Raw genomic sequence first — 23,360 nt, 5'->3', positions numbered from 1 at the left:
GGAGGGTACAGGCAGAAACTTCCAAGACACGGCATGGTTTGGCTACGCAAGGCCGTTCAAACACGCGACACCCCATTCAACATCAACGTCAACAGTGCTGCAGCCCAAGGTCTGGTAGCAGCCATCATCATACCGTGATCCGTGATGAGAAGAGCCGCAATTCCACGACAGCAAAGAAATGTGCGGTCACGCAGGTGGCTTCAAGCAACATGGAAGTCGAAGCAAAAAGCCTAAAAGTGCCAATGAGTTACTCTAAGACGCAAATATGACAACCACAAGGTAGATTGCCCGTTGTGGCCGTTGATTAATCGTCCATTTGTTATGATTGTGTGTAGAGAAGAAAAGTCGACGGCAGGCTCTGCTGGGTTTTCACCGCGTCCATCGCCAAGGCTTGCTGACAAAGGCGGGGGCCGCGAGGTCCGAGCGCGACAAGCCAATTTTCTTCCGGCCACAAAACCAGTCGCTGTCCTCTTTCTTCAGCTCCGTCTTCATCACAACAACAAGAAGACCACCTGCAACAACTGTTTCTGCCACACTCTCCCCACCACGAAACGATCCATGCATGTCGTTTCTCGGGAGATGTCCGTTCGGAGCAGCCTGTTGTTTGTATGTGCTTCCCCCCCACGATTGCCTGCTTCTTGGTTCAGCTCTCCATGGCCTCGAATGCAACATTCCTTCTAGTGGCAGATTGAAATAGGTTTTTAGCAGGACCGTGTCTACTCCACCCTACTCATTGCCATCCTTTAGATGTGTAGGACTATTTTTATGACAAACATGCACCCACGTTGGAGAGAGCTTCGCGTCTCGTGAGAAGAGGGACGCTGGAATGGGCACCTACAGCATTGTGAACCATCTGCATCGTAGAGTAGCCCTTTGCTCGACTCTCCACACCACGGCTAACCTGTCTCTTCTTCGACGATACTTCGACTAGCGGTTACCTGTGCTGTAAGCTGTACGTAGCTCGACGCGTCACTGGCGTCAAGTTTGGGCCCTGATCTTGACTTGGGGGGTGAAAGACGCCAGAAGCCATATCTAGACTGTCTGGAGACGTGCTTTTTTTCCCCTCATCTGTCCCAAAAGACACGGACGTCATGTTGATGTCTAGGGCTACCCTTGACGCAAGTAGAGCGAACATGTTTTGGCGGTCAAGTGTTCACTGGTATTTGCACAGCCACTTGACCCAAGCCAATGAACTTGTGGCTGCAATGTGGCTGCGCCTATCAAACCACTCAACGCTACTTGCCGTGCCCCTCTTTGGGACTAGGATGCGATTTCGAGACCGCAACTCCAATGCTTCTTCCTCAGACTCCGCACTGCATCAAACCTGCACCTCTCTCGCCGTCTGGACACACGATAGCCCAAACCGGCCCATGCCGTCAGTCTTTTCTCTATTTCGCGCCCTGGCTACCACCCAAGGCAGACATCGTGGTGATCGCGACTAACTACCAAAACCCCTGTGTTCATACGCATGACCGCATCATATCCTCCATCTGCAGTGCTTTGCATGGGACTGACACTTGTAGGCGAAGTACAGTAATTTCTCTTAGTCTTTACACTCAATCAGCGAGCATCATCACTCGCAGTCATCCAAATCCAACGGCGTCGATACCGCCCCTGTCCACGGGTACGACTGGGACATACGAAGCCGCTGCCAAGATGCTTTCATCGATCATCTTCCGCCTTAGCCCAATGGTAAGGCTAATCTTGTGCGGCCTTTCCGAAATCATAACACCGATCAAATGGTAGCGATGCACGCAGGTACTACACATGGTAATGTATGCTCTTGGAGCATGGCGTCCACTCATGGGCCTGTCACTAGTGCATGGCTCCCTGTATGCTTTTGACCATGGTTCTTTCCTGCTGCCTTAGAATCTGTTGAAATGAACGCCAGAGGTCTACATTGTAATTCGGCATACGGAAACGCCGATGATGTTCTTTTGAATTAGCATCATGTCTTCCTAATATAGCATCCTTATTCTACAAGACTTCGGAAACACCGGCATTCCAAGTGGTGCCTATCTCTCCTCGGTCTCGGCCGTTGTCCACCTGCGTCTCAGTTCGACCTACGACGATCAGACTTTGAAAGATCCCACTGCGTTGACTAGACATTCGGCCAAAAGGATCGGCCATGCATAGAGTACTCAGTCTCTCATCACAGTCCTGGTACAAGCTTTGCTCTTTTCGACTGGAATTAGGCTGCTACGAAAATTTGTATATGTCTTCACGCGGTGCGAATAGCTTATCAATTGCATGTTGTGCTGCTCTTTGGTGTTCCTATCTTCATTTACTTCTCTTGGTCTCTCTTCAATATTTCCTATCCACTCAAGTAAGCACTGGCTATCAACACGGAGAGAGTTGATAGAGCATTGGATCGAAAAGTTCACCGAAACTCAAAGCCATTGTCGGACGTTTGACGACTTAGTGAGACTCTCTGTCACTTGAAACACGCAAGACGTACGCAATATCCTCCAGAGCATCCAAAAGAGTCTTCAACCCATGGGTCTCACTGTATAATGCACATGGACTAAGTTGGACACTCAGTGCATTCAACCTTTAAAGAATCATGTCTCAGCAGACGCAGTCATCAGGAGGGGACCTTAGGGGGATTGGAGGAAAGGTTCCAAAGAATGAAGCGGATCAATGGTCCAATGTGATGGACCCAAACGAGCGACGCAAGATACAGAACAAATTGGCTCAGCGAAGATATCGTATGAACTACATCTTGATGTAACAAACCCCCCCGATCAACTTGCTAATGCAAGGATAGGTGACAAGACCAAGGAAAACAAGGAAGAATCCGAACGTCAAGCAGAAAACCAACGCAACGCAGGAAGCTCGTATACGTCTCCAGAGCCCGAAGCTATGCAATCAAACGAGACACTCTCCGGGCTTCCATGGGGAGGGATCAACATGAAGCACATCATTGAAACCGGCAAGAGGAAGGAGCTGGGTTCCAAGCAAACTTCGCAAGCCAACTCATTGCACGGTGGTGCCACGGGAGGCAGGTGAGGGCTGAGTAGGTGCGATGAGTGTAGGGATCAACCTGAGCTAACATTTGTCCAGGCTCGGTCTCGATCTCTCTCATCAGTTTGCCAGAGGCTCTCCGGCGTGGCAGTATCTTAGACACTTTTCCTACAACCAGGATGCTCGGGCAACATGGTGAGACAGTAGCGTAGTCATACGAGCGGCGGAGTATTTGCAATTCATGTCTTGTCAGATGCAAAGAAGCTGGTCTTCTCTTGCAAACACTCTATCCTGGACCCTCCGGCTCAGCCGTTGGTCTCCACGAAACCCAATATAAACACAACGCGGCCGAATTCTGGCCAGCATTTTACAAAACATGGCTTTCTAATCACACGTGCTCTTTGAATTGGGGGGCTGTTTGCCCTGCGATTTTGTGCTGCTCGATTTGCATCTCGGCGGTTAGCGGGCTCGTATGAGTGGCCGATCGGACAGACGTGAGGACGATGCAAGAAAGCGGACGGGTCACAGTCGTCTGCATCCTTCAGAGATCGCTTCGAAACCTGGCAGATATCTCAACTAAACATGCCCTGTTTTGCACCGACTCGAGCCGTATGTGTGCTGTGCCAGGGAGAGAGAGAGAGAGGGAGAGAGGGAGGGGGGGGAGACATTGCAAACGGCACGGTTGGGGAATTGCTAAGGCACGACTATTTTCGAGCCGGGCCACGGCGGCGGCGAGGATCAACGATGACGAAGAGAATGGTCCACCGCGTTCTCTCCAACCATTCTGCAGGTCCGTTATTCTTGGACGCAAGTGAGGGCGCAGTGCAAAAGACCGGGGAGGAGGGGTCCCTTGGCTTCACAATCCATTTTTGAGCCATGTATGCATGGCCGTTGAGACAGAGGCCCAAGGCAGCTTCTGTCAAAAAAACAAGCCCCTTCTGCGCTCGACAGGTGCCACGCAGAATGGATGATGGTGTTTGGTAGAAACTTGCGCGAGACGAGACCCCATCTCAGAGTCACCTCTTTCAGCTGTCAGCCTTATATTTTGCCAGGGGGGCTCGCTAACGACTGGTGGTTGCAGGGTTCTTACAATGCTCTCGGGGAACGCCGCCACGAGGCTGAGTTGAACCATGCTCACGTTCCACACTTCCACACCAACGACATTCGGAAGTCGCTCATTAGACTCTGTCCGTATGTCGAACATTTTCATTGCAAGTTTGCACCTTGTTGTAGCGGCCGCGTCCGGGCCCCAGCGGCCATGCTGTCGGGTTTAGTTTTGGGTTATGAGCCAGCTTTCAGGCTGCACTTTCCATCACGAGCCTCGCCCCAGCTGCGGTGATAGCGAGCGGCGCATTGCAGCATCACTCCCACTCGACGCTCAAGGCAACGGACGATAGGTTGCTCAGGTATTTAGCGGCATATACGCCCAGCCCACGGCGGTAAAGGAGCTTAATCTGCTGGACGCGGATAATGCTAAGCCCCTTAATTGCCTACTCAGGCTTAACCCAGCTTCACGACAAACTGGGGGCCCACCAACACCAGGATCGAGCGGCCAGGTACCATTGGTGCACAATTGGGGGTAATTCCGATTAAATGCACATTAACAGCGACTGTGCCTCATGTCCCGTTCAGAGATCTAACGCAAGTTGGGTGTATATGCACCTTTGCGACTTTCACGCGACCCGTCGTCATCCTTCGGACTAGCTCCAGGCAGCTAGGCACACCTGCGGCACTGGGGCATATCATCGTATGCACCGTCGGTTCAGCTCCGAACAGCCACATCCGCTTCAGACGCCTCAACACTGTACGGCACGGAAGGCCCATTCCCTAAGCGCCCTCTGTAAGATGGTCGATTTTCGATGCCTGATGGATCATCCAGGAGTGTGGCGTGGCGTGGAGCCGAAGAGGTTGGTTGATATATAGCTTCCTTGACAGGCGTGAAGTGTCAAGGAGCATCCCAAGTCGCAACATCTTCATGTCATCAGAGCAGTTCTCACGGCTCTCACTTGGGGAGACCATGGTCACGACTCGAGCCGGAGCTAAGAAGGCAGCCAAAGCCAGTCCTCAGTCCCTTCATACTCTGCCGGACCTTGTCCCTGACCATCCTCTTCCTTCAATCGAGTCATCCTCCCCTGTCTCTCCAACGCCTTCTCTTGTCATTTCGACAACCAATCTGCAGTACAATGTGTCCGCCTTTGACACGGATCTTCGTAGAAGAGCCAAACGAGGGCTTGAGGACAATGATATCAGGATCAAATACTGCGCCGTCTCTGACGACGAGAGCAGCCCAGACGGCACCCCGACCAAGTACTTTTACATTGACGACGACATAACTGTAGCGATGGGAGGGAAGCTGGGCAGTCCAAGGTGCACATGTGGTTCCAACGAGCAAGGTCTGGCTTGCAAGGTAAGTTATCAGCCACATCCGTTCTTTGGCAACCCACTAAGCCAGCTGCAGCACATATATTGGGTTGGTGATCAGATTATCTCGGCCTCAACAAGTCCGGAACAGCTATACGAGCAACCATTGGAGCTGTCCAAGGATGGATCTACCATTGCCGACGTGAAGCCAGCAGACATTCTCGAGGCCAAAGGCCTGGGCATCATTGCAAGCGATCTCGACTGGGCATTCAAAGAGGACGACCTACCAGAAGACGATGAAGAGATGCACGATGCAATCACCACGATGTTGTCTGTCTTTGAACCTCGGGATGCTCTTCCTGGAGAATTCAAATGTCCCGAGTCACCCCTCACTTCGGAACGATCGAAGAAGTACCAGGAGGTTACCGATCTCTTTACCCAATATGCGTCGCGGGACCCTGGCCTCTTCCTGCAGATGCGCAAGATCATCGATCCGGACTTCCAAGGCCGCGTCTTCTTTGAAAAGGTGGAAGATCGCATCAACCAGAACTTTCATGCTCTGGACGAATACATAGCAAACGGGCCAGTCAATGCATCGGCCGATGCGCCGCATGTCGACGTGCTCAGTTGCGCTACGAAGCTCAAGGCACTCGTCAACGCCATCGACGAATTCTACCAAGACCGAGTCGACTCGGGTTTGGAGACCAGAGACCTGGCCGTAAGAGCAGCCGCAGCGCTCGTCACGATACTGGACCGTGTGACTGACCGCAACTGCAACGCCTATGAGGATACCCAATGGGGAATCGAGGCGCCGACCAGTCCAGTTGAGAACAACCTGTTTGTTGCACTGATTGGTGCCTCTGCCACTGGAGAGCCACCGTTCGTGATTGATGCGCTCGCTTCTTTGCCGCAAGAGGATGTCCTTCGGAACCACTGGGAGACTTTGCAAGGCACCGAGCAGAAGTTGGCCTGTCCTGAGACGCCGCCGGAATACACCAGTGCCTTCCGCACAGTAGTGTTTGAAAATCGGAAGAGAGCGGCGTCTGAAGTGCGTGAAGGGCAGTCCAAGAGAAGCATGCCATCTTGATCTCATTCATTGACAGGATGTAGCTTTTTTTTGGTGGGATGTTTCCCCCATGGGTTCCCCGACCTTTCCCTTCTTTTCTCCTGTTTTTGTTTTGGCGACGGTGGTATCTGGTTTCCTATCATTCCTTTCACAGCGTTGTCAATCTTGTCTCTCCTTCTCGTATTCATTTGACCGCTACAGCTTTGTTTCTTCCCTGTTGCTGCTCACTCGTTTTTGTGTATCTTCTCTTCTCCTTCTCTAGGCCGACTATAGCCATTGGACACAATCCTTGCTTCCCTCGGGTCCGTCTAACCTAGTGGTCCCCCGATTTGTAGCCTTTAGCATGGCTTCTACTCCCTCTCTTTTCTTCGTTTTGACCTATGGTTTGGTTCTGTCCTTGCTGCTGTGTTGGTTTTGATAGCGACTTGTTTGGGAGGTTGTCTGCATTATCGTTTAGATCGCCTTTACTTCTTACACTCCTTGTATATAACACTATTATGCAAACCCTTTCTTCCGTTTGATCAATTCTTTCCTCAGGATGCTGATCAGCGTGGTGTTGATTGCATAATTCACATGCCACGGGACGGAGCAACGGCGAGTGAATTGTCCAAGAGTAATCTAACTGAGTCGCAGACGGTATAAATCCCGGCCAATTCAACTGCCCGCATTCCTGTCAGTGCCAGGGCCCAACACGTCGAGGCTGGGGTTTTTTGGCTGACGAGTTGCGGAAATGGAACCGAAATGCACGAAAGCGGATCCGGGCGCGAGTGTGCCAATCGGGCCGCAAGTAAGCTTTCTACGGTACCTACAACATGTGCATCTTTATCGCATTGTACGACCTACCCACACTGTCCGTCATCTGAGAAGGATCTCTCCAGATGCACATGTCTGCTGGCGTGACGGTCAGGGCTCTGTAGCTGAGGGTCGAATGATACGAAGGACACGCCCATCCAGCTGTTTGGTAGTGTGAAACGAGGGGGATCAATCACTCCAGAGATTTCCTTACCGGTTACACACCGATTCGGTCATAGCAGCCTCTCAGTGGCCGGTTCCATGATCCGCTAAGCTGTCGGTATGCAGTACCTAGTAGACTGGTCGCTGTCGTCTCGGACGGACAAGCTGACTTTCTTTCACGACAGATTGGTTGGGCTGGATTACCAAACCTTGTTTGTCGGGGCATGAGACCCATGGTTCTGGTAGTGATGAGCAAGCCGATGCGGCCTGGAGCGTAGCATGATCTTCCCTCAAAGAGACTGGGGTGCGAGGTGGGAGGGGAAGAGGAGATGGCGGTATGATGAATCAGATGGTCGATTGAGTTCGAGGTAGACTAACGTTTAGGTATGCCCCGCACTGCTGGTGCTGCGACTTGATAAGTTAAGCGACACCTACGAGACGACGAGACGAGACGAGACAAGCAAGACAATGCATGTGTAGAGAGTCAGACTCGAGATGATCCAAATAGAGTGGAAAGCCAAGAGTTGGGATATTTGGATATTTTGTTGCAAGGTTCTGGTTCTGGTGATGGTGCCACGATTTGATGTTGGAGGCAAGTATGTATGTAGCTCGTTCACATGACATGGGATACGGTGTATGGAGGGATTACAATAGTCGACTAAGCTTGCGCCAAGAAGACTAGGAGATGTGTCGCGATGATGATCCTTTGAGAAGGTGGGTGTTGGCAAGCAGGCCTGGTGAGGGTGGGGTGGGTCCGGACTGGCGTGAGTGAGGGGAGTAAGTGTGAGTGTGAATGTGTACTCTACCATAGTATGTTGTGTGTGTGTGTGTGTGTGTGTGTGTGTGTGAGTGAGTGCGGGGTCTGGCTGATGGGGGTCTGATTGGCCATGCGTCGGCTGCGCTTTCCACACAGTTGGTGTGTGCTTTGTTCCTTCCACAACAGTTAAAGTAGGCCGCTATTCCTTGTACAGTTAGCGTGGGTGGACTTGTAGAGGGTTGGGTAGGGGTGGACATTGCGGGGAAGGCACGCTAAGATCCGTCACGGCACTAGCCTGCCATTCAAAGAAGGAAGCTGCACGCTTTGGCACATGCCCGCTGCGCCTTCCATATTACTGTTGACCTCCCATCCCTTCCTTCCTTCCTCCCCCCCCCCCTTCCAACGACGGGTGTCCCCTTCCTAACTTAACTTACTTTCTTCTACCGGTACATAACGCTGTTGTACATAGTAGCCCTTTCCTTCTAGCCTCTTGTTACACAACGCCCTCCCCCCCCCTCGTCGCGACTTCCCTGAGACGCTGGCTCGCTAATCACGCCATCCCTGCCCCGCTGACGTACTGCAACCCGACCACCCCATCATCGAATCGACCGACGGACAGACGAGAGAGGAGAGGGAAAGATAGAGAGAGAGCGGGGGGGTGGTTGCTATCATCTTGTGTCCGTGCGCAAGCAGATGCCACAGTACATATCAAACATCCTGCCTTTCCCCTCTTCCTTCCTACACCCGCTTCTGCTTCTCTTCCAACCCACCTGAACACCATATATACACACACACACACACACACACGCACACGCACATACACTCACACACACGTTTCGATACATCTTCCAGAAGAACACGACTACTCAACACACAACATTTGACAACATCGCCACCACAGCATCATCATCCTACAATCACCTTGCCTTTTGACTCTTCTCGCTGCTACCTACCCACTATACACAACATGTCCAACGGCAGCAACTCACCACCTCTCCACTCACCGCCTGCCACCGACTGCCGGCGTGCCTCGGTCACCGGCCAGACCCTCCAAGACCTCTTTGGCCGCTCCAACAGCTACGTGGGCCAACAGGCTGGCTACTCTGGCCCCATTGCCTCTGCAGCCGTCAACGCGCAACGGCGACGACTCTCCCTTACCACCATTGGCCTATCAGCTTCGCCCAGCCAAACGTCACCCTTCACGATCCCGCGGACCCGCACTGAGAGCATCTCTAGCGCCAACTCCGGCTCCGTCGACGAGAGCCCATTCGAAGACGACTATGCCCCCTCCACATCAGCCACCAGCAGCAACCCAGCAACCCCCTTTGCCCGTCGCTTGAGCTTTGGAGCTCGTGCTCTGCGCGATGTCAGGCAGGGCAGTGGAAGCGTTGGGAACCCAAATGGTAGACCCTCCATCCATAAAGCATCCTCTCCCCCGACTGGTCGAGGTCGAGGTCTGTCTTCATTATCGCACTCTCTGCCCTCAGCATCATCACTCTTGCATCCGTTTTCCCCTTCTGGCACTTCGCGGCGATCGCTCTCCATTTCATACCTCTGGCCGTCCACCATCACTGAGCAGCCTGAAGTCATCTTTGAGGACTACTCGCTAACATCGTCTTCAACAGGCGAAGGCTATAATTTCGCGGAGAACCTACGCACCCGAGCTGAGCGAGGCTCCATGTCCGGTCCCTCCCCTGGCCTGATGGGCCCCCACGGCGTCTCCCACCAGCGAGCCAAGAGTGTGGCCATCATGGAGCCGCCCGTCCGTGAGATGCCCAAGCAGCCCAAGGTTCCGGACGCCATGCAGGAGCGAATCTTAAAGGGCGATTTCTACATGGATTAACCGTCACGACACCAGTTTGCTTCAACATCTCCGGTAGGGAATCCCGTTGTACCCGCTCTAATACCCCGGTAGTAGCTGATCACGGTCACACCAACAGGATCATCTGTTTGATAGATGGAGCCGCCAGATCTGTCATGTACGATTAGCGTTCACTTCAGCACTACCTCGCCCTTATTGCACGGCAGCATGTATAGTTGGCTGCGACATTGGCACAACTCCCCTTGCTGTACCCGTTTCATTATTCTCCAAGAGGCTGCGCGACATTCCGAGGCGACGGAATGCCGATCTCGACCCTCAAATTATCTTACGTTGGCGGCTCTCCGCATGCTTACGCCGCATGTCGACTTTCTGGGTTTCGGCATTTGTGCCGTGCGGCCCACGCTTTCATTTTCTATTCGCTTCGATGCATGCTTACTTTATCTGTCGGCTTTCGGCTTGGGGTCCGGATGCCAACTAAACTTTCACGTCATCGCAATTCTACAAAGCAATGTACGGAGTAGGAGCAGCGTGGGTCACGCCCATGTCGAGCACTAATTTTGGAGACAAATTGTCAGGCATCGTGATGAGGCTTCATCAATGCCATGGAAGGGTGTTTCGGAGTATATGTGCTATAGGCGCGAGGGAAGAGGCGAGCTACATGACACAACTCGGTATCTGCATGATGAAATATATTCAGCCGAGTCAAATTGAACATGGATCAGCAAGGAGGGCGCGATGGAAATAGGAGAGATTTGTAGAGAAGATAGTAAATGCACGAAAGCATCTGCACGACGCTTCTTGCTGTTGGTGGATTTGCTTTTCTGTACACCTGTGCATGTCCATTCCAATCCATGTCCTTCTCTCGGTGAAGATCTACATGCCGCTTGTTTCATCAACCCCAAGGTAAGGATCTCCCTTAGTCCAAGGCCCTGGTGGCTGTCTAAACGGTGTATGCACAGGGTGAAGTCTTGGAATGCGACATGGTACTATAGTGCACACTCTTGGTATTTTCCGTCTGTATGTGTGTGTGAGTGTGAGTGTAGAAATCACGAGGGTCAAACGAGAAAGAGGAGGGGCATATGAGTACTATTAGTCCTGATGGTCTAATAGACTGAGCCATGTCTATATTTGCATGTGTTGTGTATGCATGACAGAGGGGGAGTAACATGTCCAAACATGTCCATCTCTCACCTCTCACCTCCCCTCTCCCCAATCTCACACCAACCAACCTCAAACCCAAGAGTCCCCTAAACAGCCTCCCCCTCCCCTTGGTAAACTCAAAACCTCGAAAACAAAAAACACGAAGCAGAAAAAGATAAAAGTAAAGCCACTTCAAATCCATAAACACAAACACAGACATAAAACAAGATGACCAAAAAGCTAAAAAAAAAATGCCCTGGAATTTGTCCCCGCCTAAACCTATGCCTACGCCATGCCGCGCCCATTCGATGCTCGCTCATTCATCACAGCACAATATACAACACAACACAACACGACACGATACCATATACTGACCTACACAACACACGCCCCCCTTCCCCCAATGAAACCCCCCCAAAAACCCCAAAATAACCAAAAAAAAGCAAAATGCATAATCATGTTTCATATCTCATAAAAGAAAACCCCTCACACAAGCCTTGGTGGCAGACCCACACCATCCCATCTACCCCCTCACCCTCCTTCCCCCTGCTCTTCCCTCGCTCCTCACCCTTCACTCCCCCAAACCTCCAACCGACAACGAGGGAAAAAAGCCAAAGAAAAAAATACAAGAAAAAAGAGTCCTCCGATGGAAATCAAACCCGCATCCCATGCTCATGCTCATGCTCATGCTCATGCTCATGCTCAAACTCACAACCTCCCTCACCCATGCACATCTTCGCAAAAGCCCACGGTCCAAAAAGGACTGGCCTACAGACACACTGTTGATCCCCCAACAATCCCTCCATGCATAAAAAAATCTCAAAAAACCCCCAAAGGAGAAGGGAAAATTACAATCTTTGCCGCTCTTGGAAATCTCCCGATTTCGGGTGCAAAAGCACTCCTGGCCCGTCCATAGGCTTCCATCAAAGTAGAAACACCACAGCTTCAGAAGCCGCCTTTTTTTCGTTTAGATCAGCGGCCCCGCCATCATTGGATTCATATTCCTCGTGTTATTGTTCAGTGGTCCCTCATATACGCCCGGCGAGTTGGCCATTTGTCCCTGTCGCTGGCGGAAATAGCTGTTCGTGTAGGCGGCAGGCGGTTGTGCATACTGCTGTCCTTGCGTCGGTAGTGTAGCTCCATGTGGTGTTGCATTCGTCAGATTACGGTTGCTCCTTCGTCGACCTAGTGCTGGAGATGTTGATGTGCCTTGTGTGGTACCTGCTGAATTGGCAGACTGCATCGATTCATTCGAGTTGCTTCGCACGTGCTGATTAGTGGGAGGCTGTTGAATAATCGTAGAGGCGATGGGGTTGCCAGGGCGTTGGAAACCTTGCGTGAATGGGTTGGTACGCGCTGGTGCGTTGACGGGTGGTACAATAGCGCGTCTGCGTGTCTCGACAAGTTCACGCGCCCGTGTGTCTCGTTCGTCAGGGGTCAGTGTGGTTTGTCGCAAGGGCCGAAGAGGGGGTTGATTCTGTGTTTCGGCCTCCTGAGCTGGCGATGGTGGTGGCCTAGCATGCTCACTCGCACGCAGTGTTCGTGTCGACGATTGATTATTAAGCTGTCGTCTAGATGGCTGTGGGCGCAAGTTCATGCGTGACACTTGTGGTCGCATGTTCTGAGGCGGGTTGGCGGCGTCTCGGAGGTTGAGCCGGGAGCTTGCAGGCCTGAGAGTAGCGACAGAGGACTGTTCCCGAAGGACCTGCCGCGAGTGGCGACTCCGTAAATTGCGTGCCTGAACGTATGCTGCCCAAGGATTTCCACCACGCGGTTGGAACGGTGGCAGGGCTGATCCTTGGACGTGGAGGCCCATGGCAGCATGAGGAAAGGCCGCGTTTACGGGCGAGAAACCGGCAGAGTTACGGCGACTGTTTGCAGATGGCGGACGAGGGCCCCCAACTCGGCTTTGTGGGCGATCAATCATATCCAGGGCCGCGGAAGCTTGAACTTGCGCTATGTCATCAATAGAATGTTGAGAGGGTGTTGCCGAACCGCCGGAAGGCAAGGCCGTCGAAGTATTACTGTTCGAGCCTACGGACGGTGCACGGTCAAATCTGCTAGGGTTCCCAGTAGATATTACCGCAAACTGGGCTGGAGACATGGCGGTTCGCCTGGGCGGGGACAAAGGTCCTCGCGAACCTGGCCGGATAGCTTGATTGTCTTCCATGTGAGGGGTACGTAGACGGGCTGGGGCCATGAAGGGTGAGAAATTCTGTGCTGGACTGGTTCGATTGCGGTTGCGTGTCCTAGGGCGAGCCAACGGAGTGATGGACCGTGACTCAACATCGATGAGGACATCTTGCATGTGGTGCTGTTGAAGTGCTTGCTGGTGAGCAGCAAACATCCAGCTTATGCGTGGGTCATACTCTCGATGCTGAGCACGGGGGTTTCGCCTGCGGCGGCCAGCCTGTGAGTTGTCTGAGTTCTCGTCTGTATCATGCTCGTTCGCTGCGCCAGCCTGTCCGGATCCCGCATTCGTGAAGCGCGCAGCTGAATTTGGGAAAGCAGCACTTCGCAATTGGGCTTGCGATCGGCGCGTTCGAAGGGCATTCATAGCCATGTCGAGGTCGCCGTCCTGGTCGGAGTCGTCATCATCGGCCTCACCATCTTCGTAGTTGGCAGTTGCTGATGAGAGAACGGACGATCTCCGTCGGAGACCACGCGAGGCATTGATTACTCGAACGTTGCCGGTACGCGAAGGCGGGCGGATTGGGGCGCTAGGCCGAGGATGATCTGCAGTAGGTGTTAGAGAACCGCCCATTCGGCTTCTGTCATTTGAATTCGCGAGCGGCTCCCACCCAACGGTCGTTCTTCCTCCATCACTATCGTCTTCATCCTCTTCACCCATTTCATCATCGTCCCTTTGTCTCATCCACCCCTCTTCCCGCAATAAAGACTGCTCGTCCTCGTCGAGGTCTTCGGTAGAAGCTTCTGTTGATGCCATTGATGAGGCTCCATGTGATGATCTAGAACCATTTGCTCTATTCAGAATTTGTGTTTGGGAGGCGTTCCTAAGACCTCTGCGGATTGGACCTTGGTCTTCTTCATCTTCTTCTTCCTCCTCTATAACACTGGAAATAGTTGATGAAGTTTCAGACTCTACTACGCGACGAGCCCTATTCGTTGTGCGTGCCCGTTGGCTGGAAGGTTGAGGAGCTGGACCAGGCGGTGACGATTCTGCACTTGCTGAGCTGGAGGCTGTGACCTCATCATCATCAATAAAGTCGTTCATAGAGGAGTCCTCCTCCTCTTCCTCGTCCTCTTCTTGCAGTGTGTCCATCTCGTCGCCGTAGATGTCTGACATGACGCTCTGCGAATATGAGTGTCTGCTTCCTGCCTCGCTGTGCGTCATGGGTCTTCGTCGTGCAAAGGCTGCAGTTCCGGGCATGGCGCCTTCCAGGAAACGACGCATCATGAATGAGTTCTGATCGGGAGGATATGCGCCCCAGCCGTCCATGGCTTCGTCGTAGGCTTCGTCGTAGCCATCATCATAACCAGCCTCCAACATGTCCATTGCATCGAGACCTTCCGTGTCGTGTTCTGACATTTCGTCCATGTCACTGAAGCCCGTGAAGCTATCGCCCCATGAGACCTCGCCAGTCTCGTCAAAGATCAGCCCACATTGTGTGCACCCACCATGTTCAAGTTCCCACGTGCACACTGGACATCGGTCCACACCGTCTTCTTGATCTCGCACGACCTGGAGCGACGGCCCTCGTCCGTGGAGTGGGTGCGGTTTGAAGCAGCCCTTGAACAGACCGCCATCACGTGCGTCGGTATTGTCCTTGTCCAGTTGTACGGCGTCGGTCTCGTCTTTCTGCCATTTCTTGTGTTCTTCGATGGTCTCTCCAGGTGGTAGTAGTTCGGCTCGGGCAATGAAGATGCCGGTCATTTCTCGAATCTGGTCACATGTCAGCGCGCTGTGCTGATTGAGAGATGGACGGGGAAACTATACTCACCACGTAGGCGGGAGCGGGTAGTTCCTTGACAACGATGCGGCAGTCGGGACATGTCTTGCGAGCCTTGTTGCTAACAAACCAGGTACAGAGACACTACGTCATGTTAGTCGTTGCCAGGCGCAAGCGGGCGACTTTCTATCTTCTCACAGTGTAGCAGTAGGTGTGGCCACAAGATATGGTGTAGGGCTGGTAGAGCAGGCGGTCACATATTTTGCACGTGAGATGTGAGCGGAGGCTGTCAAAGTCCGTCTTCAGCGCCTTGAGTTGCTGTGTGGCATTAGTCACTTGTCCCCGAGGCTCCATGGGTGCAGGCTTCTGTGAAGTCTCACAGTCTCTGATTTGCTTGGCTGAGGCATCTCGTCTTTCTTCAGCATCTTGGCCTTGAGGCTGTCTCTGCTGGCAGGCCGCTGTTTGGCGTCGTCGACCAGTTTTGAGGCGGAGCGGCTGGCCGTGGGCGTATTCGCACGCGTCGCTCTGGAGCTAGAGGCCATGCTAGCAGAAGGCTGCGTGTTGTTATTGCCGTTGTTGTTGTTGTTGTTGGCACTGTTATTACTGTTGTTGTTCATGGACGATGACGACGATCGGGCGAGGACATCGCGCGAGTTCTTGGGGCGAGCGCTGCCCCCAGGCGGGGTTGGTGATTCTCTGGAAATGGAATCCATGGCTAGCCAACAACACAAGCTCAGCTTTTAGGGCAGCCAGCTTCGCGGAGAGATGGGAGGGGGGGGGGGGGTTGATGGGAGGTGGTGGAAATCAAGCAACGGGCTGGTATGGGGACTTTTGCCCCCCCACGAGAGTCGGTTGGTGGTTGATGTTGGCAGGCGTCGGTCGTGCATGTACTAAGAGTGAAGAGTGCATGTACTAAGAGCATGTATGCAAAGCAAGCATCGACGGCCCACGGATACTTCTCTAGTCCTAGCAACTGCTAGCAAGTACTAGTTGCACGTTGCATGTTGGCTGCAACTCACTTTCCCTTCACGCTCTTCTGCTATCTGCAAGCGCCGGAGAATACCCGCTCTTCCCGCCGTCTCCTCTTCCAGCCCTCACTTCACTTCACGCTAAGCGCCGCCCAGCCAGCCGCCAGTCACTGTAGTCCTCGATACTGTGTACAATATGGACCATCCATCCATTGTAATGTGTAGTGAATGGAACAACCACCATTTCAATTGGATGCCTGTGACATCACGAATTTCTCAGAGCTCGCAGATCTCCCTCGTGCTTCCAATCCCCATCCCTAGTTTGCTAGCATCAGGCCCATTAGCTGCATGTGAAATGCCTAGGTATCCATCATTCTTCTACACCTCACGTGCCTCACCATGGCCAAGTCTTCAACGTAGCTCTGGTGTAGGTACTGGGCATGTCGATCTTCACTTGCAATTCCATCTTCACTGCATATGCATAAGAAGAGAGAGAAAAGGGAATCAATCGTCAGTTTATAAGTACTACAGAATTGTAAGTGACATGCACATATTGCATCACAACATCAGCATCAATCCAACAACATACAAGTTCATATGCAAACACACCCTTTTCAAGCATCACAACCCCTCCCCGCAGAAACCATCCGCTCCTCGCGCACAATAACATCAGGAATATCGACCGTCTCAACCGCTCCCTTGCAGACCTTGTCCATATCAACAAGCTCCTGATCAGTATGCTGCAAGAAAGTCGCCGACTCTGTGAGAAATCCCTTGTGCCCAAACGTGTCAAATTTTTGCCCAACCATGCGACGAGCACGCATCTCGTCACGGGCAGCACGAATGCGTTGCTCCATGATCTCGAGACGGTACGCTGCAAAGTCGTAGTAGAGCTCATTCAAGTCTGACACGGGACGCACAGTCCGCAGTACTGTATCATCCTTGATGAACGGCGAGCGAGGACGCCATGAGGTGACTGCAGTGATACGCTCCCTTGCACCGAGGGCACGCAATGCCTGATGAGTAATGTACCGACCCTGTAGAATCACTGCGCTACCCTCCGTTGGCCCACGAACACGAAGGACATCGCCGTTGCCAGTGCGAAGTGCAGTCTCGCCGCCCACCATATTGGTGCAGTCGGACATCATGAGTACGCAGACAAAAGGGTAGGAGTCGGTGTGCCAGCCGACAATGGGCTTGTCAACATCTGTGCCCTCTGAAGACCTCATGTCGATACCCTCGTCGGTGTGTACACGCTTGTGACATCTTTCATGGTGGACGCTAAGTTCAGAATTGGCCTCTTCTTCGGACTTGACGGAGAGGTTGATGTGTGCAATCTCGTAGTCTCCCCATGGGATGAGGTCGATGCCCGCGAGTGTGGACATGATGGCAACGGTGCTAGGGTGGTTCCACGCAGCGTAGGTAAAGGGCGCATGGTCACGAGCGTAGCCTCGAAGTTGAGCGGCGGCAATGTTGCTGCTGAAGGTGTGGTTTGCAATGACCTCGGATTTTGCAATTTCTGAACGCATGATCCGGATCGCTTCGGATGAAAAGAGTGGGAATGCTTGTGTTACTGCTACAGGAGAGACGCCAATGTCAGAAGAAAATCCAATGTCCTGCATGGTGAGGGTATCGGGGGTCTTCTCGAAGATGAGGTGCTGCTTCGGGTTGAATACTGGCGTATCTTGTGGACCATTCAGTCTAAACAAGCCGCTCTCCAGGGCAACGGCCTGGCTGGAGATGATTTGATGTGAGCTAGGGGAAGCCATTGCCTTCGAATACAGGGCTTAGACGGGTGTTATATTAGCCACAATGAGCGGCAGATCAATGGTGTAGAAAGCTCGGTGATGTCGGTTGTGTCAAGAAATCGAGATCTCGACTGGAGAGTAGCTGAGCCTGTTTGTACATAAAACTGTTGAGAAACGACTAAGGAAGATTACGGCGAGCGTAAATTGGTGCGAGTGAATCAATCCGGCAAATTGCATGTTATGCTCACTTGCCTGCAAACAAAATGGGGGGCTTGACTGAAGTAGCGCAGTGTAAAAGGTGATCTGGACAAAGTACAATTTCCGTTCTCGCAGATGAAGAAAGTTTAAGTATTGACACACATGGATAGCAAGGTGCTGTTGAGAGCAAAGTGAAGAGACATAAGGATGTGCCGCACTATGGGCCGAGATGAGGCAAGACAACGAGGGTAATACATAGTATCAGTGTCTCAATCGAGCAGTAAAACTGCGGGCGAGATAACATTCGAGCTATGAGGCAACGAAATAAGCGGAAGTCACATACCTCTGTTTGCTGTACCACACTGCCTAGTATCGAAGAGATCGCAGGTCCTGATATAAATGGCAGAAGGTTGCGATGGTGGCGAAGCGCTCATGAAGAAGTATTTGTATGATAGGTCTCATACTAATGGAAAGATCAATTCTGAAACTTCTGTTGGTTTTCACCACCTTACATTGGGTCCGTCGGTAATATATTGTCCATGGTCATTAGGCCCTCGCAATCTGCAAAGCACTTGTCAATGGCAACGGCCATGTGTCCCCGGATTCAGTTGGTCCAGGCACCGTAGAGTTGGGTCCATGGACAGCATTGTAGAAGGACCGACACTCTCACGATCGAAAAGATCAGGTCGTTTGATACATTGGCCACTGCTGTTGTCAGTTCATGCGGAGATCGGATGAAATCATCGTCGCCACAGATGTTACTAACCAACATTCCATGACTTCAAGTGTACTCGAGCCACTCATTATGGTATGATCAGTGCCCATAGGCTTCATCAGCCAGACTTCAACGTTTAACCTTGTTCGCATACAAACTTGTCCCTTGACCGACCTCACATGTATTCACCTCGCTTCTGAAGCATTTGACCATCTTTGCTTTGAGCACAGACCTATGAGATTCCGCCTACCCACAAGCAACGATCATTACCGCTCACGGAAGTCTTCTAGCCTGCAAGCCTTAGACTATGCCGACCCGTAAGCATGGTTGAAGCGAGCTAGACAAAGCCCTTCATGCGCTTGTCGGTCGAGTCTAGACAAGCACTCAATTCCAAGGTCACAGGGATCGGATGATATAGAATGTCTGTGGTGGATTTCAAAGTCGGGTAGTGGCGTCGAGGGTTGAGTGAGGGGAGGTTTGGTTGTTGTGAATATTTGGGTTGATCGACTGAGCTTGATAAAACAAGGACATGATGTTTATCCTACAACAGTATTAGGATGACATGACAATAGCCTCTTTCCACTCTGTTCGGGCGATGAGACTTTTACACTTCTGGTCATTGTATTCCTTGTCGACGTTGTGTGGTTGTTTGGAGATGTTTGGAAACAACTGTACGGAGCATGGTTGTTGGTGAGTCCGTGTGGCGCAAGTCGGACGTTATCGATAACACCTCACACCTCGTCAGCATGCCAAAAGGTCCCCTCGTCCAGCTCCAGAGGCGCAAAGCTTAGCATGCCATTACGATTGGTTGCGATCTCGCGCAATTCATACTTACTCTGATAATTCCCATTTGTCGAATCGGCCATCATCATGAGCGACAAGCAGCCGTCCTCGACCCCGTCCACGACGCCGTCAAAGGCCGAAGAATGGACCGGTCCCAAGGCGCAGAAATACGACAAGTATGTTCCTACATACCGGACCGCGGTCTCAGGTGCTCGGAGCTAGGAACTGATGCCTCAAACAGCAAAGCATATAGCGAGTATTTTGACCCTTGTCAAGAAGCGGCAGACAAGAGCATCCGGTGTTTGAAGCGCAATGGCGGCGAAAGGGCAATGTGCTCGGACTTCTTCCAGTGAGTGAGGATGTAGCTATGGGCACAAGAGAGTTTAGGCTGATAAGATTTCAGAGCGTATAGGGAGTGCAAAGAGCAATGGGTACGTCTACCTCTTATGAGAGACTTGCACGGACAAATGTCACGATCGCCCTCGTCGTCCCCGCTACCACCGCACGCTTCTCAAACCGCATCACTCGGGCTGACATGTTGATATAGCAAGCGGCAAGAAGAGAGGCGAGGAGGAATAAGCCGTGGTTCTGATGAGAGCCGAGGATAGTGTAATGTGTAAATAGGTTGGTTGTACAATATCTCCTCTCTGCATGGCATGGCGTTATGGGACAAGCTGTTTGAGACGGCTACCAGCTGTGAGGATGGATTATCATGAATTTTGGCAGGCTCTAGAGAATTAGGGACGAGCCCATGTTGGCTATACGCCTGGTATCGACTCTTCCATGTACTGTTGAACGTGTGTCGCGAAGTACATATAGTATCGACAATAATGCCACGAAGCTTAGCATCTCGCTTCAGCCCTATGGAAGCTATTCACTGTACAATACCGGTACACGGCACGCCTACTACTTGACTCCAACCATGTAATCTTACATATACTACGGTACTACCGACTACCGGTGTAGTAGGTAAGCTCTAGAGTACTGCAAGTACTATATTAATACGCTGACGTACTCATCCATCACGCAATCCCCACCCTACGCACTGCAACCCAGCCCCAACTCACCCTCTTGAGTATAGCCACAGATAATCCATTGGTTTCTGCCCCTCCATCCCCGCCCTGATCATCTTGCCCTTGCATAAGCGTCGTGGCTGTGCATCAGCAGGCACGATCTGAGCTACCCCACTACCCCTCTCCCTCCATCACTCCCTTCTCACTTACCTACTACACTGCAAACCTCTCCCTTCTCTCCTCTCCTCTCCTCTCCCCATCCCGCACACCTCCCTCTCATGCGAAACTTTCTCAACCCACAACGCATCAGTCAGACCACAACCCGCCTCTTCAGCATCTCTCGAATCAACATGGGTGTCGAAAAGATTGTCATCGCCGAGGGCAAAGGCCCTTCGCCACAAAAGGGCGATACCGTCACCATGGAGTACACTGGCTGGCTGAAGACGGCCGGCCAGCCAGACGACAAGGGCAAGCAATTCGACTCTACGACCGGCCGTGGACCTTTCCAGACCGCTATTGGTGTAGGACGCGTTATCAAGGGTAAGCTGCAGTTCGCAGCCGTGGCACAACGCACGGGTTGACAAAGACTACGTACATGTTGCTGACACAAGTCCCAGGATGGGACGAGGGCGTTGTCCAGATGAAGCTTGGTGAGAAGGCGAGGCTCAACATCACCAGCGATTACGCATACGGTGCTCAGTACGTCACTCCACATCGATGCAGTTCCGGCTGCTTTCACAAGATGAAGTTACTAACCAAATGAACAATAGGGAGTTCCCCGGCCTGATTCCTCCCCACTCTGATCTCATCTTGTACGTTGCTCCATTGCACCGTTTCCTCCCAATTCGAACCACAGCATGTGCTAACACAGCTGCAGCGAGGTCGAGCTCAAGAAGATCAACTAAGTGGCAATGCCCCTTGGCGACGACGGAACGACATCATCTATCATGGCTCTCTAGCTTGGATGCAGGATGGAGCGGGGAGCTAAAGTAGCTGCTCGTTCTTCAGCGCGTTCATGGATATCCTTTCCGTATTGGATAATATCAGGAATCCGGCAAGAGAACAGCCATCATGTAGATTTGGTCAGCCATGAAGGCTTATACTGTCACCATCAAAATAAATGCCCAATAAACGTTGGATTCTCTGTTCGGCTCTCTCCACCATCTGAACCCCAATATGTCTGTGATCACGAAAAGAAGTGGACCCCAACAGTAGAAGAACCTACTCTAGTCAGGTACTTACCTACATAACTACGTCCACCTCTCCCTGTGAAGCTGAGCCTTTTCTCAGTTAATCGAAAAATAAGCAAGGTCAAGAACACACAGAGTCAAACTGAAAAGAAAAAACTCAAGTTTGCTAACTCTATGTTAAACATTACCCTTAAAAAAAGAAGACCCAAATGGCCCACCTCCGTTCGCCCATTGAACCAATCCAACCACCCCATTCAACCTCACGCCTTCTTTTTGGCCTTGCCACTCTTCCTCCTCCTCTCCCCATCCTTAGCACCACTCCCAACACTTCCCGAAGCCGTAGCCGTAGCCGTAGCCGTAGCCGCAGCCATGGTCCTAACACCCGCAGCCCCAACATCCCCACCCGACGGAACCTCAACACCCAATCCCCACTCCCCCGTTTCCCCACCCGACGTCACAAACCCACTCGAAGAGGCCATCGCACTTCTCTGCAGTGCCATAGGCGCAGAGGTAGACGCAGACGTAGGTGAAGACGTGGGAACAGGCACCCGTCTTGGCATACTGCTATAACTTGCGTCGCTCAGTGCGCCCGAGCTAACTCGCCTTATATACTGCGACTGCGACTGCGACGGCGTCTGTGTGTGCGAGCTAGTCGGTGAAGTGGGCGCTGGGCTAAACGCCTGGTATTGGTACATTTCAACGGGAAACGGGACGGCGCGCGCCGCCTGCTGTTGTGCATTAGTGGAGAGAAGGCCCTGGGCCTCGAGTTGGCGTTCGCGGGCATAGGCTTGTTGGCGGGCAGAGAGGGAGGGAATGTTTGGGTTTTGGGGTTGGAAGGATGCTTCGTGCTGGCTGGGTGTGGGTGGGCGGTAGGTGTGCTCTGAGCCTGGGAAGGCGCCGAGAACTTCGCGTGGAGGCGTTGGTTGGTGCGCGGGCTGAGGTGGGAGATTGCCAGATGTTGAGCGGGACGTTGTGCGTGAGGAGGCGAGTTGTTCACGGGGTGAAGGGATCGAATCGCGCGAGACGTTGCCTTGGTATGCGTTTATCGGGGCGAACACGGGCTGCCCATCTGGTCCAGGAATCATGAAACCAGGCGAGCTCTGGCCTGGTATGGGACTTGTAATGCTAGAAGAATTGGAGACACGCTTTCGATGGCTGGACTTGTCCTTGTCCTTTTTCGATTTGGACCCGAGGCGCGAAGTTCGTTCCTTTTCTTTCTTCGGCCGAGAGGAAGAATGAACATGTTTAGTCTGTGCGTTTGCAATGCTCGCTGTGTCATTCAAATAGGCGTCAGTAGGTCGAGACACTGGTGGAGGACGCGCAGCAGGCGTCCTTGCACCGTGAAGCTTTGACTGGTACGCATCAAGCTCTTCTGTACTTAATTGAACGTCTTCATTGCCTGCAGCTCTTGCTATGCGGATCTTGTCGAGAACGCGCTGGAACAACATTTCTTCATAGTCCTCGGGGGATAGCACTTCGCCCAAGTCCTCGTAGTAACCTTCGTCCACGTCTGCAAATCCAGGGTAAGGTTCGTCGTAGGCTGATGCCCTTCGTTCCCACGCGCGAACATCCATATCATTAAAGTATAATTCGTCCTGACTAAGGCCCGTTGTATCCAAAACCCGCCGACCTCGGCGGCCTACCTGACGACCATTCTTTTCATCGTCGCTCCCCAATTCCTGAAATCTAAGCACATCGTCCACCCCCTCGTAGTACCTCCCAACACCCGATGGGCCCCCTGGTGGTCTTCCCCAGTGGGGCATAGTGTGT

The 23,360-nt window shown here is 52.4% G+C and overlaps 12 protein-coding genes across 12 annotated transcripts; 5 read left to right on the top strand and 7 right to left on the bottom strand.

The window, feature by feature from the left end:
- Positions 1-369: 369 nt before the first annotated feature.
- IAQ61_007886 (uncharacterized protein) lies at positions 370-564 on the bottom strand (the record flags this gene model as incomplete). Its single annotated transcript, XM_066097776.1, has 1 exon — positions 370-564. The coding sequence occupies one exon, from the start codon at positions 562-564 to the stop codon at positions 370-372; it is 195 nt and encodes a 64-aa protein (XP_065952273.1).
- A 1,019-nt stretch (positions 565-1,583) lies between these two features.
- IAQ61_007885 (uncharacterized protein) lies at positions 1,584-1,769 on the bottom strand (the record flags this gene model as incomplete). The annotated part of the gene is made up of 1 exon (XM_066097775.1): positions 1,584-1,769. One exon carries the CDS (start codon positions 1,767-1,769, stop codon positions 1,584-1,586), a length of 186 nt encoding a protein of 61 aa, XP_065952272.1.
- Positions 1,770-2,563: 794 nt separating this feature from the next.
- IAQ61_007884 (uncharacterized protein) lies at positions 2,564-3,163 on the top strand (the record flags this gene model as incomplete). The annotated part of the gene is made up of 3 exons (XM_003841917.2): positions 2,564-2,708; positions 2,768-3,005; positions 3,064-3,163. 3 exons carry the CDS (start codon positions 2,564-2,566, stop codon positions 3,161-3,163), a joined length of 483 nt encoding a protein of 160 aa, XP_003841965.2.
- A 1,776-nt stretch (positions 3,164-4,939) lies between these two features.
- IAQ61_007883 (uncharacterized protein) lies at positions 4,940-6,412 on the top strand (the record flags this gene model as incomplete). Its single annotated transcript, XM_066097774.1, has 1 exon — positions 4,940-6,412. The coding sequence occupies one exon, from the start codon at positions 4,940-4,942 to the stop codon at positions 6,410-6,412; it is 1,473 nt and encodes a 490-aa protein (XP_065952271.1).
- Positions 6,413-9,069: 2,657 nt separating this feature from the next.
- IAQ61_007882 (uncharacterized protein) lies at positions 9,070-9,945 on the top strand (the record flags this gene model as incomplete). The annotated part of the gene is made up of 1 exon (XM_003841920.1): positions 9,070-9,945. One exon carries the CDS (start codon positions 9,070-9,072, stop codon positions 9,943-9,945), a length of 876 nt encoding a protein of 291 aa, XP_003841968.1.
- Positions 9,946-11,532: 1,587 nt separating this feature from the next.
- Positions 11,533-15,750, bottom strand: IAQ61_007881 (uncharacterized protein). The gene is made up of 4 exons (XM_003841921.2): positions 15,356-15,750; positions 15,174-15,293; positions 15,027-15,119; positions 11,533-14,968 (listed from the first exon to the last, which is right to left on the bottom strand). The coding sequence occupies exons 1-4, from the start codon at positions 15,686-15,688 to the stop codon at positions 12,032-12,034; spliced, it is 3,483 nt and encodes a 1,160-aa protein (XP_003841969.1). The 5' UTR covers positions 15,689-15,750; the 3' UTR covers positions 11,533-12,031.
- Positions 15,751-16,557: 807 nt separating this feature from the next.
- IAQ61_007880 (uncharacterized protein) lies at positions 16,558-17,712 on the bottom strand (the record flags this gene model as incomplete). The annotated part of the gene is made up of 1 exon (XM_003841922.1): positions 16,558-17,712. The coding sequence occupies one exon, from the start codon at positions 17,710-17,712 to the stop codon at positions 16,558-16,560; it is 1,155 nt and encodes a 384-aa protein (XP_003841970.1).
- Positions 17,713-18,319: 607 nt separating this feature from the next.
- Positions 18,320-18,693, bottom strand: IAQ61_007879 (uncharacterized protein; the record flags this gene model as incomplete). Its single annotated transcript, XM_066097773.1, has 4 exons — positions 18,320-18,352; positions 18,402-18,450; positions 18,511-18,594; positions 18,656-18,693. The coding sequence occupies 4 exons, from the start codon at positions 18,691-18,693 to the stop codon at positions 18,320-18,322; spliced, it is 204 nt and encodes a 67-aa protein (XP_065952270.1).
- Positions 18,694-18,941: 248 nt separating this feature from the next.
- On the bottom strand, positions 18,942-19,224 carry IAQ61_007878 (uncharacterized protein; the record flags this gene model as incomplete). The annotated part of the gene is made up of 2 exons (XM_066097772.1): positions 18,942-19,145; positions 19,207-19,224. 2 exons carry the CDS (start codon positions 19,222-19,224, stop codon positions 18,942-18,944), a joined length of 222 nt encoding a protein of 73 aa, XP_065952269.1.
- Positions 19,225-19,353: 129 nt separating this feature from the next.
- COX23 (Mitochondrial copper homeostasis protein) lies at positions 19,354-20,261 on the top strand. Its single transcript, XM_003841923.2, has 4 exons — positions 19,354-19,563; positions 19,629-19,736; positions 19,791-19,818; positions 19,935-20,261. Exons 1-4 carry the CDS (start codon positions 19,475-19,477, stop codon positions 19,977-19,979), a joined length of 270 nt encoding a protein of 89 aa, XP_003841971.1. The 5' UTR covers positions 19,354-19,474; the 3' UTR covers positions 19,980-20,261.
- Positions 20,262-20,313: 52 nt separating this feature from the next.
- Positions 20,314-21,568, top strand: FPR1_2 (FK506 binding protein proline rotamase rapamycin-binding protein). Its single transcript, XM_003841924.2, has 5 exons — positions 20,314-20,356; positions 20,411-20,940; positions 21,018-21,099; positions 21,171-21,212; positions 21,278-21,568. The coding sequence occupies exons 2-5, from the start codon at positions 20,679-20,681 to the stop codon at positions 21,303-21,305; spliced, it is 414 nt and encodes a 137-aa protein (XP_003841972.2). The 5' UTR covers positions 20,314-20,356; positions 20,411-20,678; the 3' UTR covers positions 21,306-21,568.
- A 282-nt stretch (positions 21,569-21,850) lies between these two features.
- Positions 21,851-23,353, bottom strand: IAQ61_007875 (uncharacterized protein; the record flags this gene model as incomplete). The annotated part of the gene is made up of 1 exon (XM_003841925.2): positions 21,851-23,353. The coding sequence occupies one exon, from the start codon at positions 23,351-23,353 to the stop codon at positions 21,851-21,853; it is 1,503 nt and encodes a 500-aa protein (XP_003841973.2).
- Between the last annotated feature and the right edge of the window lie 7 nt (positions 23,354-23,360).

The sequence above is a fragment of the Plenodomus lingam genome (assembly GCF_022343315.1).
Source record: "Plenodomus lingam strain CAN1 chromosome Unknown contig_3, whole genome shotgun sequence".
NCBI lineage: Eukaryota > Fungi > Ascomycota > Dothideomycetes > Pleosporales > Leptosphaeriaceae > Plenodomus > Plenodomus lingam.
Note: the sequence above shows the minus strand (reverse complement) of the source record. Positions and strands in the feature narration are given on the sequence as shown.

What these genes read in the sequence shown, in the direction of transcription:
- COX23 (XM_003841923.2), top strand. Translation starts at nt 19,475, where the DNA reads ATGAGCGACAAGCAGCCGTCCTCGACCCCGTCCACGACGCCGTCAAAG. An exon ending in AAGGCGCAGAAATACGACAA is followed by an intron (nt 19,564 to 19,628) that starts GTATGTTCCTAC and finishes TGCCTCAAACAG; the next exon opens with CAAAGCATATAGCGAGTATT. An exon ending in GGGAGTGCAAAGAGCAATGG is followed by an intron (nt 19,819 to 19,934) that starts GTACGTCTACCT and finishes ATGTTGATATAG; the next exon opens with CAAGCGGCAAGAAGAGAGGC.
- IAQ61_007881 (XM_003841921.2), bottom strand. Translation starts at nt 15,688, where the DNA reads ATGGATTCCATTTCCAGAGAATCACCAACCCCGCCTGGGGGCAGCGCT. An exon ending in GCCACACCTACTGCTACACT is followed by an intron (nt 15,120 to 15,173) that starts GTGAGAAGATAG and finishes AACATGACGTAG; the next exon opens with TGTCTCTGTACCTGGTTTGT. An exon ending in TACCCGCTCCCGCCTACGTG is followed by an intron (nt 14,969 to 15,026) that starts GTGAGTATAGTT and finishes ACATGTGACCAG; the next exon opens with ATTCGAGAAATGACCGGCAT.
- FPR1_2 (XM_003841924.2), top strand. Translation starts at nt 20,679, where the DNA reads ATGCGAAACTTTCTCAACCCACAACGCATCAGTCAGACCACAACCCGC. An exon ending in TGTAGGACGCGTTATCAAGG is followed by an intron (nt 20,941 to 21,017) that starts GTAAGCTGCAGT and finishes CACAAGTCCCAG; the next exon opens with GATGGGACGAGGGCGTTGTC. An exon ending in CCCCACTCTGATCTCATCTT is followed by an intron (nt 21,213 to 21,277) that starts GTACGTTGCTCC and finishes ACACAGCTGCAG; the next exon opens with CGAGGTCGAGCTCAAGAAGA.